Here is a 13510-nt window from a genome sequence, read left to right as displayed (position 1 = left end):
GTAGTTTGGCAGAAAACAGAAAAAGAATAAGGTCATGAAACATTGACCAGTACTCTTGTTTTTACAACGGAAATGAAATCTACTGCTGTAGTGAAGCCAGGTCAATCTTTCTAAGTATGTCCCTCAGTGCATTCTCTGCACTATTGCCCCCATCGCGGCAGCTTCATAATTTCTGCGGAAGTTAGTGGGTTGCTGTGCAAGTCAATGCAGGACTGCTTTTTGTAGGCAGGCAAACACATCAGTGTCATTAATTTGCCATTGTTGTTCCCTCTCACCAGTTGCTTAGACGCTACATACATCAGCGGCCCCTGCACAGTTTCTTTGCTACACCATGCCTGGAACTTCAGCGGGCAGTCTCCCTTTTTAGAACTATGATTCCAGATTGCTGGTCTTCGACTGCCATCATATGGGTTGCCACCACAACAGCTAGAATTGCAGCGCGATGCATATGATTTTCCACGCAATGAGGGGAATGCTGCAAAGTGATAATGTCACATATTCCGAACATATTATAGTGGTGCTTCAGTTCATGCGTCATCTACTGCAGAGAATCATGGTCAACCTTAATGCGACCCCTTGTATACAAAAGTGTTCCTATCCTCTAACATACTTGGAAAATATGAAAGCAGAACACAAATATATTTTCTTTAATATTTTGTAGAGCCTGAAATTTTATACATTCATGGCTAGAATATGTTTTGACAGTAAAATACCATTCACTTCTAATCACTGTGGGATGGTTACCCCAGTTAGAGTTGCTTTATGTTTTTATATAAGAGATTGATACATGCAAATTCAGTACATCATAGCTTCCTTCTATACCTGGTGTTTCAGTGAACACTTTCAAATTTTTTTAAAGGTTGCCTGTAGCAAATAGCCCAATTCTAGTCCATGAGCTGGTCTACTCGAAAAAGGCGGACATTATTTGCACAAAAAAGCTGAAATACATAATAGAATAATTAACAAAAATTCATTATGTTTTAACTAATTAACTTATGGTTCATATTGCAATTATGGCAAATTACATTGGCTTTCCAGTTACATTCTTAAGAAAATGTCATTTCATGTATTCAAGCACAAAAGTAACTGGAATGCCAATGCATTTCTCCACAAAGTTCGGGAATTAATATCTCGAAACTGGTGTCATCCTGAGAATTCGTTCCAAGTGGATCCAGCCTGCGAACTCCATGGCTAGAATTTGTAAATTGTAATATGGGCCATAAGGTAATTAGTTAAAATGTCAACTAGTGATTTCTAATTAGTTGATAAGCATCTCAATCTTCTGCAGTGTCTGCCGCTTTGAGTAGACCACATCATGAACTAGAATTGTGCTATCTGCCACAGGTAACCTTTAGGAACTTTTGAAAGTGTTCACTGAAGCACCCTGTATATTAGACTGGCAGGCACTTGTAGTAGTGCGCAGTCTATGTGATTGTAGTATTAATTGCAAGTGGGCTTGCAGAACTCATTTCAATGCTTTGGCCAATCACTGGGTGCTGCAGAGCATCCCTTCTTGCAGCAATCCAACTCAGGATGAGAACCCTCGCAAGCAGTTACTTATCCTGTTAGTTTTATGTTCCAGTTCTCTCCTTTTATTACACTCTTCAAGCAATTTCACTTAACTTTACAGCCCCGAGATGCCACGCTTGTTGCGTTGTAATCCACATGAAGTTACTATATCACATGGCCCAGTATTACATAGCTTCTATTGCTGCTGCAGTCTGTTTATCAAGGAGGTTTCAGACCGTGGAATCCGTAAAAACTGCAGCTTAATCACAGTAGTAGTAGTAGTAGTAGTAGTAGTAGTAGTAGTAGTAGTAGTAGTAACCTATGGGGGTGTTTCATCCCAACGTAGCACCAATGGCTGTGAATAACACTGTAGTGGAGAGCTTTCAAATCACTAACCACCTAAACGTCCTTAAAATGCCTCTAAATTAAAGTATGCATGCATTTTCGTTCTGCCCCCAGAAAGAACACAACCGTTGCAACAAGGAAATGACCCTGCAGCTATGTATGCAGCAGCAAAGCACCATAGTCACTCAGTAACCCGAACGGGTTAATTAATAGTGACTGAACTCGAACGTATGCTAAAATTCCTTACCCTTAATCACTTAGGCTTGCTTTATAACCCATTACTATATGTTTCTCAACTTTGTGAACATCAACACATGAGCAAAAATACTGCAAGATGCCCCACATAAAAAACTTGACACTCTCTGTTTGGTTTGCTAACAGGTAACAATGAAACCTAACTCACCTCGTTGCTGGAGGTACCTTCGGCCCCCTGACATAGAATGGTACCCGAATGTCGAATTCAAAGGGCATTGATTTTCCTTTCACAAGGCCAAACTGGCCAAGGTGATAGCCATGATCCGATGTGTAGAAAATGTAGGTGTTGTTCAACTCCCCTAAGCTTAACAGTTCATTGTACAGCTGCAATTCAAGACAGAGGAAAATACAGCAGCAGGTCAAACAAGGGTAAGTGACAACAAAGACATCGGACACAAGCTGCTTCAACCAAGCTTGGGAAGACCTTCCACCAAATAAACACTTCGGAAGCAGGGAAAGGGCAAGGAGAACCTTAACAGCATGAAAATGAAAATCGGAGTCAGTTATTCTGGGGTTTTACGAGCCAAAACCACGAAATGATTATGACGCACAGTGCAGTGGATGAGACTATGAATTAATTTTGACAACCTGGGGCCTTTAGCATGCACCTAAACCTAAGTGAATGAGCGTTCTTGCATTTTGCCCATCGCCCACCGCAGCCAGGATCCAAACCTATGACCTTGAGTTCAGCATCACAATGACACACCCGCTAAGCTACCACAGTGGGTAATCAGAAACAGTATACATGTATTAATGTCACTCATGAAGCATGAGTTGATGTACAGTTAAACCTCGATATAATGAAGAAGGTAAAATCAGCAATTTGCTTCATTATACAAAAATTTCATTTCATCGAAATTTGATCTTTCATGCAAATAAGTACAGCTGCCAAAGGACTTTTCTTAGACGGAAAGGGTCGCAATATTTTCCAAATTATCAGGCAATCAGAAAGAGCAAATTTAAATGAAAAATAGATTCATTTTGTTGAATTTTAGTCAGCGATAAAGAAATATGGTTTGTTGCCATGTGGATAATATCTTCACATCAGTGGTATGAAGCAAAGCCAGCCACATTTTCGCCAGCTGCGAGGCTGATAGTGTTGCCCACAGCGGAGCGCGATAGGATCTTATCACACTTGGAGTTTATATGAAACAGGAGGCTGCTCCTTGGCAGAAGCTCTTGATTGCGCAGCGTACCATGTGAGAGTTGCGTTCGCAAGCCGCTGCTTGATTCAACCATTTGACCATCTGGTCTGCAGAAGTTCCCATTTATTGTCTCGGTATTCCTTCGCACTGGCAGTAAAATTTCATTATACTGAAATTGTGTATAAACACACTTTGTTATATTGAGGTTCTAAATACATCATGTTCTATGGATCAAGTTATAAAAAGTTCAAAACTGTGTTATAATAGAGAATTTAATTATATTGAAGTTTGTTATATTGAGGTGGTCTCATTATGCAGGAGGAGCTCTCGTGGTTAGAAATTGAATTGGGACCTCCTGTGCATTACAACTAAGAATTATTGAAACGTAACGGCACTGACATGTGAAACTTAGCTTACAAAATACTGAGATGTTGTAATGTACCAGTGATCAAAATACAATGTATGTTTGTGAAGAAATTGTTAGCAATTAAAAACTTCAAAGGTACAATTTTCAGTACAGTTAAAACTTAATCTAATGAAACCCGATTTTAGATCCCGATCTAACGAAGAAATTTAAATTCCCCGGCAGCTACCCATAGAGTTCAATGTTACTATCAACCCGAATTAACGAAGTAAACTTGGCCGCACTCAATTTAATGAAGTTCCTCCTGAAATAAATTACCTAGTAAAAAAAGTGGCGATTTCTTTCTAATTTTGACACAAATGTGTCATTCTTCGAGCGTACGCTCTATCACGTTAAAACATCTAGGCGCCACGATCCCATCTCTAGCTTTATTTTGACGAGGCTGCACACGGCGCCCATGCACGGAACAGCCGACTCAACACCGCCGTGGTAGGGGCAGTGGTGGTTGCTTTCGTTATTTCGTGGTTTATGGAACAAATGGCTGGATTATCGGCAAACGTAATGTCTCAGTAGCCTTTCCGTGTCACTATACAATTTTAGATTTCGAAGGACTGAAAAATTCCTTTCTCAATGTTACCAACTTCCTGATTTAACGAACTAGTTAGAGCATGGTCATCCGTTTGTTAAATAAAGTTTAAACTGTACGCAAAAAAAATGTCAGCACAAAACTATGGGAAAAGAACAAAAATAATGACATAATGAATTTAATGCTTTACACAAAAACCGAGAATACCCAATGGTGTAGAATGTTAAAATTAGTTCGAAGTAGCTAAAAGAAAGCTTTTCAGTTTGACATCTGTGAGCTTTCTGCACTTTTAAAAGAAATGCTAGTGTGCTCCCGAGTGACAAGGCTGAGAAATGTACAGACTGTTTACCATAGTTGATCCAAACGTACCATAACATACAGTTCACACACTCTCCAAATCTTGCATTGCTTGTAGTTGATCTCAGACATATTAAACTCAGATGTACCAAAATAATGTCTATATCGCACAGTTGTAACATTTCCTTATAAATCCCATGCAGAAGTATAGTGCTGTACTACACATGTATCAAACTCCTGTTCAACCACTACATAAGATACAACGAGCGCCGTGCCAAGCCATGCCCCTACAAGGGTGCTTCACCTAACGGGGACGTGATCACTTCTTGCACCGTCAGAAATATAATGCTGACGAATCCAAAACAGCACTGGTTTGGGAGATGCTATAACACAAGACATTGTTTTTTAGAGGAGTCAAAGCCTAAACTTGGAAAGATTCAAAAGCGTTTACTGCACAACGGCCAAAATACAAGAAAATACTTCAAAATCCTCGTCACACTGACATACCAGCACTGGAGTTTCAGCATGAAGTACAAGAGATCGAAATTTGGCCTTCCTTTCCTAGAAAACCTTCTATTATGAAATTAACAAGATCTGAATGAATGATTCATCAATCTAGACTGATCTCATGTTTCTCTTCACTGTCCCTTTAATATTACTAACTCAACAAGTTCCTTGCAACTTCGTTAGTTTTGGTCTCCTTTTTAATCCTAGTAACACAAGGCTTGCAGCACAAGGAAATTTCCTGTTGCCTTTATGTCATATTAATTACGGAAAGATGGCTTCCTCTTTTAGCGCGATTAAACTTTGGTACAGTCTACCATATTCCATTACGTTGTCATCTACCTTGTATTCTTTTAACTACGAACTCAAGAATTTTCTGCAGTCCGATTAATTTACTATAATGTTATTTTGCTAATTAGTAGCTGTGTAATCAGCAATGATTGTGCATCTTCCCTCTTCATTTTGTTTTTTATGTGTGTCATCACTAAGTTTCTTGCTTATATTTTTTTATTCCTTATTTTGTTTCCCTGCTCTGTATTCCACTTTAATTTTTTTTATACAACTTCTAATCCAAGGGTCCCGGTGCAGTCTCTGACTTTGGGACCCTTGTCTGTATAACATTTCTTGTAACCAGTTGTTATGAACGAATGCCGTATTTACACGATTGTAAGTCGACCACTTTTTTTTTTAATTTGAAAGTGAAGTTGGGGGGTCGACTTACAATCGAAACCAAAACATGGCCCCGCCAAAAAAGCGAGACCAACGGGAGCTACAACGTAGTTACAATTTTATGCTTGCTCTATGGCCCTACCTGTATCTTTTCACTATCCCGCGTGTTTGTTCGCTTTCGGAAGGGTTTTTCAACATTTTTTAGAGTTTTACAGTGCATGCAACACTCATGAGAGGGGGAGGGGAGAGTGTGAATAGTTGATGTAAGCGCCGCTGTTCCCATTTGCGGCGGCACCCTCAAAATGTTTTTCTTTATGCGGCGGCGCTTGCGGGGAGTATCGGTAGTTCATGGAAGACAGAGCAGACACCGCTCCCAGGTTTCTCTTTCTCTGTTGAAAGGCATTGGCATTGGTTTGACGCGTTCCACTTGACTGCCGGCTACGTGCTACTTCTATGCTTCCTCAGTCATCATGAGTGCTCCAGGCCCACTAATCGTTCGGCACTCGTCCTCAGCAGCGTTCAAGAGGGCTGCCATCCTTTACGCCGAAGAAACAAATCACTGTGCAGCGGGCCGCAATTTCGATGTTTCTGAACGGGTGGTGCGAGAGTGGCGACTGCAGCCAAGCAAAATTTTCACCTGGGACGGCAAGTGAGAAATTTCCCACGTGCCGAAGTCTGGATGCTTTCCGGAGCTGTAGGCTAAGCTTGCGGTGTATGTCACTGAAATGCGTGATCAGTCCCTGCCAGTGAAGTGCGACATGGTCATGAAACAAGCCCGGACCTTCGCCTTAATTTTAAGGCCCTGCTCGGCCGTGAGTACGAGTGGCTGGCAGCACAAGACTGCAAAATTACGCCAACCGGACCTGTCAAAAGAGCCTCCCTGATAGCTGCGTGTGTTTGGGTGCATTTGGCGTGGGCTGCTGTTCCACAAGATGTCCTGGTGCGGTCGTTTGCCTAATGTGAAATTTCGCTGGACCACGACGTGCTGCGGGACCACAGCAACGATGACGATGGCAGCACTAGTGAAGACGAGTAGTCCAGTGACTATGTCAGCTACTAATAAATTTTCATTATCGAATGCGCCCTCTGGTATGCTATCTTTTTTTTTTTTTCCTGTCACACGATATGGGGGGTCGACTTACAATCGTGTAAATACGGTAATAAACTGAAACTCCACCTCCCTGTCGTTTCAGTTTATCAATCTACACCAATCAATCAATTATCAATCAATTTATCAATCTACACCAAGCGAGAATAAATTACTAAGCCCTCTATCAAACTCCAGCAAAAACAGGCTACAAATGATGACAACATTCCACAAGATCAGTACCTTTTCCACAGCATCATCGATAGTTTGCAAAGTCTGGAGCCGCTTTGTATGAAGCATATCAGTAAATTTGATGTGAATCGGCTCCATCTGGCCAGTGTAACGCAATAGCCACTGTTTGTCCATGTTTGGAGCATAATTCCAGCTTGGTGTCCTTCAAAAAAAGAAAAAAAAAAGAAACATTCTGCAAGTCAGGTGCCAAAAAAACATTGGCTAAACCAGGTTTCTACTTGTTAAGTACACAGAACTAGAATGTAACATGGAACGAAAACCCAAACACCAAACTCCTAAACCATACACCTTCTACGTCAATGTAAATAGACAAGAGAAACTTAAAAGGGAAGACAAATTAATTGCAAAAATACAGTCGATGTTTCATGCGTGATGGCTATTCACTGCTTCTCATAATTTTATATTTTTGTGACATAGACAGCACACACACACACATGATGATCAATGTGAAGAGAATGTTTCCGTGACTCTAAAAGCCTCACTGTGCTGTCACTTTGTATTGGCAATAAGAAAAAGGCCAGATTCTGAGCAGAGGCTAGTGAGATGGCTAATCTCAGCATTTGTTTCGTTTGTGTTCTTCATGCACACACCATAGAACACTTGTGAGGCTAACTTATTGTTCCTGTTGATGCTTTCACATTAGAATGCAAGCGCGACTCTGTGTCGAACCTTCTGGAGTGAATACAACTTCACACCCATTCTTTGTTGTAAACAGCAAGCACTAAATACACTATGCAGTGAGAACTTTTCTTCAAATGTGAAGGCCTCGGTCAGCATCCTGGAAGACCAAAATTTCGGATTCCAACTTAGCAACTGTAACCATGGCTGTGCACCCATGACTGAGATGTCTCTAGGTGGTGTAGAAATTCAAATTATCCACTGCAGCCCTAAAGAGCATTCAGGCCATCGCAAAACAGAATGTGTTGTACTAAATGCATTCTAGCTGAGACTTTCTCAGAATTCACACAAACGCAAAATTTGGGTCAATTGTGATCATCACCAGATTCAAATGTAGCAATCATCCTCACCTGTGTGTCGTGATATTATGAAAAAGATGTTGGTACTGGGGTGCTGAGTCCTCTGGGCCATGCGGGGACGGATAGGAGACAACCATCATCACCGGGCGATTTGGAAACAGCTGCTTGGACTGGCGCAGGAAAGCCACACTGTCATTCGTCACCAGGTCAGGATAGTAGTCGCGAACATAGTCCAGACCATGCTTGCGCTTGTGGCCGTTGACATTGACAGTGTAGTTGTAGAAGCGCGAGTTGCGGACTAGAGCGGCCCACTCCCGCCAGCCGGTTGGAATGTGGTTGCCATTGTATTCATTCAGGTACTTGCCAAAGTAGGCTACACAGAGGAAGGAAAAAAAAAAAGAAAGTAAAAACCAGGGACCCCACAAGCAAGTAACTAATATTCCAGCAATTGTGTATAACAAAAACTGTTGCATGAGGGAAAAGTAAGTATACACTCTGTTTCAGTAGTTCCGTGCAGCACTGTGAAAGCTACAGGATTCTTTAGCCAATTAGGAGGGCGAACACGAACGCACCTTAAAGGTGCTCTTCCACACCCTGTCATCTCCTAGCGAATAGCTCTGCAGCACAGGTGGCAGCAGCATCTATGATTACTGGAACTACACAACAAGACTATCTGTTGTGATAGCAGAGGTAGAAAATTCATTCTATATTTACTATGACACCAAAAAGGCATGCATCTTCAATAAATTTCAGGATACAGAGAAGAATGGGATGATGGTGCCATGTCTTGATCTCTCGGTTAATGTCCACTAGAACACGGTGCACTTGCTGATTTTCTTAAGTGCAGATAAGCAGGATAATATCATCAGCAATCTCAAAGATATAGTAAAAGCAGCGGAAGAATTTTATACTGACCTGTACCCAGAGGAGTCAGGATACCTCCATTAGAAACAGTAATGAACAGAATACAGAAACTCGCACTATAACTAGCGATGAGGTCAGAAGGGCCTTGCAAGACATGAAACAAGGAAGGGTGGCAGGAGAAGATGGAATAACAGTCCATTTAATCAAAGATGGAGGAGACATAATGCTTGGAAAACTGGCGGCTCTTTATACACAGTGTCTATTGACTGCAAGGGTCCCAGAAAACTGGAAGAATGCAAACGTTATACTAATCCATAAGAAGGAAGACGTTAAAGAATTGAGAAATTATAGGCCCATTAGCTTACTCCCAGTATTATATAAAATATTTACCAAAATAATTTCCAAGAGAATAAGGGCAACACTGGACTTTAGACAACCAAGGGAACAGGCTGGCTTCAGGAAGGGATATTCTACAATGGATCACATCCATGTCACTAATCAGGTTATCGAGAAATCCGCACAGTGCAATAAGCCTCTCTATATGGCTTTCATAGATTACGAAATGGCATTTGATTCAGTAGAGATACCAGCAGTCACAGAGGCATTACATAATCAAGGAGTACAGAATGTTTCAGCTACCTTAACTATACACAAGAAAAGCAGGAAGATACCTATAAAGAAAGGGGTCAGACAGGGAGGCACAATATCTACAATGCTATTCACAGCGTGCTTGGAAGAAGTATTCAAGCTATTCAACTGGAACGGCTTAGGAGTAAGGATCGACGGCGAATATCTCAGTAACCTTGGGTTTGCAAATGACATTGTTCTATTTAGCAAGAATGCAGACGAGTTACAACAAATGATTGAGGACCTTAACAGAGTGAGTGTGGCAGTGGGGTTGAAGATTAATATGCAGAAGACAAAGATAATGACGAAAAGCTGGGCAAGGGAACAAGAGTTCAAGATTGCCAGTCAACCTCTAGAGTCTGTGAAGGAGCATGTTTACAGAGATCAATTAATCAGAGGGAACCCTTATCATGAGAAGGAAATTCAAAGAAGAAAAAGATGGGTTGGATCGCATACAGCAGCTCCTGACTGGAAGCCTACCATTATCATTGAAAGGGAAGGTGTACAATCAGTGCATTTTGCCAGTGCTGACATATGGGGCAGAGACTTGGAGACTGACAAAGAAGCTTGAGAACAAGTTAAGGAGCACGCAAAGAGCGATGGAACGAAGATTGTTAGGAATAACTTTAAGAGACAGAAAGAGAGCGGTTTGTATCAGAGAGCAAACGGGTATAGCCAATATTCTAATTGACATAAAGAGAAAAAAATGGAGCTGGGCAGGTCATGTAATGCGCCGATTAGATTACCGTTGGACCATTAGGGTTACAGAATGGGTACCAAGTGAAGGGAAGTGCAGGTCGAGGACGGCAGAAGACAAGGTGGAGCGATGAAATCAGGAAATTCGCGGGCACTAGTTGGAATTGACTGGTGCAGGACAAGGGTAATTGGAGATCACAGGGAGAGGCCTTTGTCCATTTTCGTATTCTTGTACGTTTACCGCACACCTTCCAAACTGTTCCAAGCGTGTTCAACGTAGGCTCATTCATTCTTCTTGCACACAAGAGCAACTTGGAACGACATCATACAAGCCAGTACGTGGACGTCATTTGTGCAAAGGACGAAGCACTCCTCAGAAAGATGCCCTCTATGGTGTTGTGGCTGTGCCAATTACAGGTATGAATTTAGCCACTGTCAAAGCAATTAACTGTTTGTGCTTTTTAAATAAAAATAATGTCTATATGGCAGCACTGCATTAACTTTTTGTTCTTTGCATGTATTCATTCGAGTGGATAACTTCTTCAGTATCATGGAGCCTCAACAAAGACTTTATTAAAAAAACAAAGCAAAACCGTGCAATGAATCACAGCTGCGACCTATAGAGAAGCATCCAAGTAAACACGTGCCGACAAGACCACTTCTGAAGGTCATTTATTTTTCGAAGTTCTCAACTGTGGCCCTACTACACGGTACTGAAACAGATAATACGCATAGCATTTCCAGTAGAAAATGTCGTGAAGACTCATTTACAATGCCTTCTATCATTTACACTTGGAATAGGCTGATCTCAGCCAGTTTTATCAAGCTGCCACTGCTCCAAAGGTTAAAGGGACCTTGAACTGATTTTGTACAAATGCTGTTAAGGTAATCGTTAGGGTAGGTCCTTCTGATCAAGTGACATATTTAAGCACTCCACGTAAAGAGTGCAATTTATTATAAGGTTTTAAAAACGTGCATCACCAGTGATCACAGTTTTCAGCTGCCCCATGACCATCTACGCAGCAAGCGCACAGGAAGTCATTTGGACGAGATATCCGATTGGCTACCCACGTTGCGCAATCGATAACTTTTCCAACTTTATGGTAAGCAAATTTTGTTTGTGATAGTTGGAATGCTGCTTCATTTCTTTCTATGAAGAACGGTGACAGAAAGAGAATACACAACAACAATTTATCAGTACAGTCAAACACTTTTAGCACACAGCAAATGTCATCCGCTTGTGTTACAGCATGCTCCATGTTGATTCGAGCTGCATGGTCAGTGTTAGTTTCAAGGGTTTTTTTTTTTTTTTTGAGGAACATGGATTGCTCTTGTTGTGTCGCAGAGTGCAAACCTAGTGGTTGGCGACATGTCAAGCTGCAACACTGTGTTCATCTGCAAGGCAACAGGCGAGCAGAGTGGCTGCAGTGCATTGGGCTGTCAGTATTTGATTGGTGCTAGAATTTATGCGTTTGTAGTGGTCGCTTTACAACAGATTACTACCACAATAGAGTGATTCACTTGTCCAGTATTCCACTAAATGCAGGCAGACTGGGTGTTTTGCCAAATAGGCAGTGGCACAAACATCAGCAGCCTACAGGGTGCAGCCAGCTTGTGGCACTGAGTTCAACCAGACAAACACAGAGCTAATATAGACGTCATGAAGTGTATTCTACTTTTCTGCTGGTGTAAATTTTAGGCAGCAGCATAATCATGAACATGCTGTCTTTTTAGATGTTTAAGATGTTTTACGCTTGGTTACAGCAAGGGGCGTAGCCAGGGGGGGGGCTTATGGGGCGTCAGCCCCCCCCCCCCCGAAATTTTCTCACGCTGTCCATGCACTGCCGACCAAAGCAACCCCCGGCGCAGGAAATCATTCTGGATTTTGTCTAGAACATCTTTTTCACGCTCGAAAAGCCTTTTTACCGCAAAAATTGCGAACTCGGGCTGGATTTCGCGGCAACGCCCATGCACCGGAAGTCACATAACGCAAGCAGCCCCATCCGAGCACAATGTTTCAAGGATGTTTTGATGGCAAACGGGCTCACCGCGGCATCTCGCGGAGGCCACGGACTTTACACTAGCATGGAATCTACGGAGCGCATGGATGTCAATTCCGAAACTTTATGGGTATAAAGTTCTTATAAACTTTTGATGTGAAAGGTGCATTAACATTTGAAAACGTATGCTTTAGATTTTCAATTGCGGAACTTTGTAAGTTTAATGTTCCCATAAATATTTGACGCCAAAGGTGCATTAACCTTTCCAAAGTCGTACATCGGGCCATACAACAAGACAAGCCAAATCAACACACTATCAGACAGGTTGACAAAGCCCGCAGCAAGGCCCGATGAGACCAAGCGTTGCGGTGGTTCATTCGTGCCGTCATGTCACATAAAAAAAATATAATTTTTTTTTCGCCTGCGCCAAAGCATCCAGTGAAGACAATAAAGCCAGCCAAGGTAACTACGTTCTTATTTTCTTTTTCTACTATAACTTTTAATCGCGATGACACATCGAGCCTCTTCAATTTTTTTTGTACTCGCTGCCCTACCCGGGGGCTGCCAGAGCCAGCCAGAGTGCATGCGTTTTCCTCGTGTTCCCCCGACCACCGCGCGGCGCACTTCGGTGCGTGTTCGGTTTTCTCTGGCCGAGTGTATTTTCGCCTGGCAGAGTTTTGGACGCTTTCTAGCTAGCAGACGAGAAAAAGAAACAATGGTCGCTCGCCGACATCACTGTGGGGACTCGACGGATTGCACTGCGTTCGCTTGAGCGCAACCTCTCCAGAAAGTCTTGTCTCGCCGGTGCAGGATCCCGAGCAGTATGCGCATGGTTCTTGGTGGACCAAGCATCTCGTGTTTTCTTCGATATTCCTTTAATAGCCACATTAGTTGCCCAAAGCAGGCATTTGATTGTGACCAACATAGTTTCCTTTTAGTTTTTTTTTTCATTACGGTTCCCCCGCCCCACAAAAGGAAAAAAAGAAAAAACGTTGCAGCGCAGTGAATTGTCACATGGTGAAAGTTCTATTTTGTTACTTCTTTTGCGGAAAGTAATCAGCCATGGGACGCTTCAGCTGCTGGATACTCTTATTATATTATTGCGATAACAATTATATGGAGACTCTAGGCGCATTCCTGCCGTCGTCGTTGTCGCCCTCATGTTCCGCATAAAGTCCAAGGGCGATAACATCGTGACCGCGCGCCGCATTCTGTATGTGCGAGTGAAAGAGTGGGGGGTTGGGGGGGGGGAATGGGAGAGCTGACGATGCTAGCTCAAGTCTTGTGTGCGCAAACGAGAAAAGCGGGGAGCAAGCGCACCGCCTTTCGTCGC

General features: G+C 42.3%; 1 protein-coding gene across 4 annotated transcripts in view; it reads right to left on the bottom strand.

Moving 5' to 3' along the window:
- Positions 1 to 13510, bottom strand: part of Sulf1 (Extracellular sulfatase Sulf1) — a 60649-nt gene that overhangs the window by 36614 nt on the left and 10525 nt on the right. For all 4 annotated transcript variants that reach the window (XM_075688647.1, XM_075688645.1, XM_075688646.1 and 1 more), the window contains exons 4-6: positions 8042 to 8363; positions 7005 to 7155; positions 2258 to 2433 (exon numbers count right to left, since the gene is read on the bottom strand). In XM_075688647.1, coding sequence (XP_075544762.1) covers positions 2258 to 2433; positions 7005 to 7155; positions 8042 to 8363 — 649 coding nt within the window. The remainder of the gene's footprint in view (positions 1 to 2257; positions 2434 to 7004; positions 7156 to 8041; positions 8364 to 13510) is intronic.

The sequence above is a fragment of the Dermacentor variabilis genome, chromosome 4 (genome assembly GCF_050947875.1).
Source record: "Dermacentor variabilis isolate Ectoservices chromosome 4, ASM5094787v1, whole genome shotgun sequence".
In the NCBI taxonomy this organism is placed as follows: domain Eukaryota; kingdom Metazoa; phylum Arthropoda; class Arachnida; order Ixodida; family Ixodidae; genus Dermacentor; species Dermacentor variabilis.
This window is presented reverse-complemented; position numbering and strand designations above follow the sequence as displayed.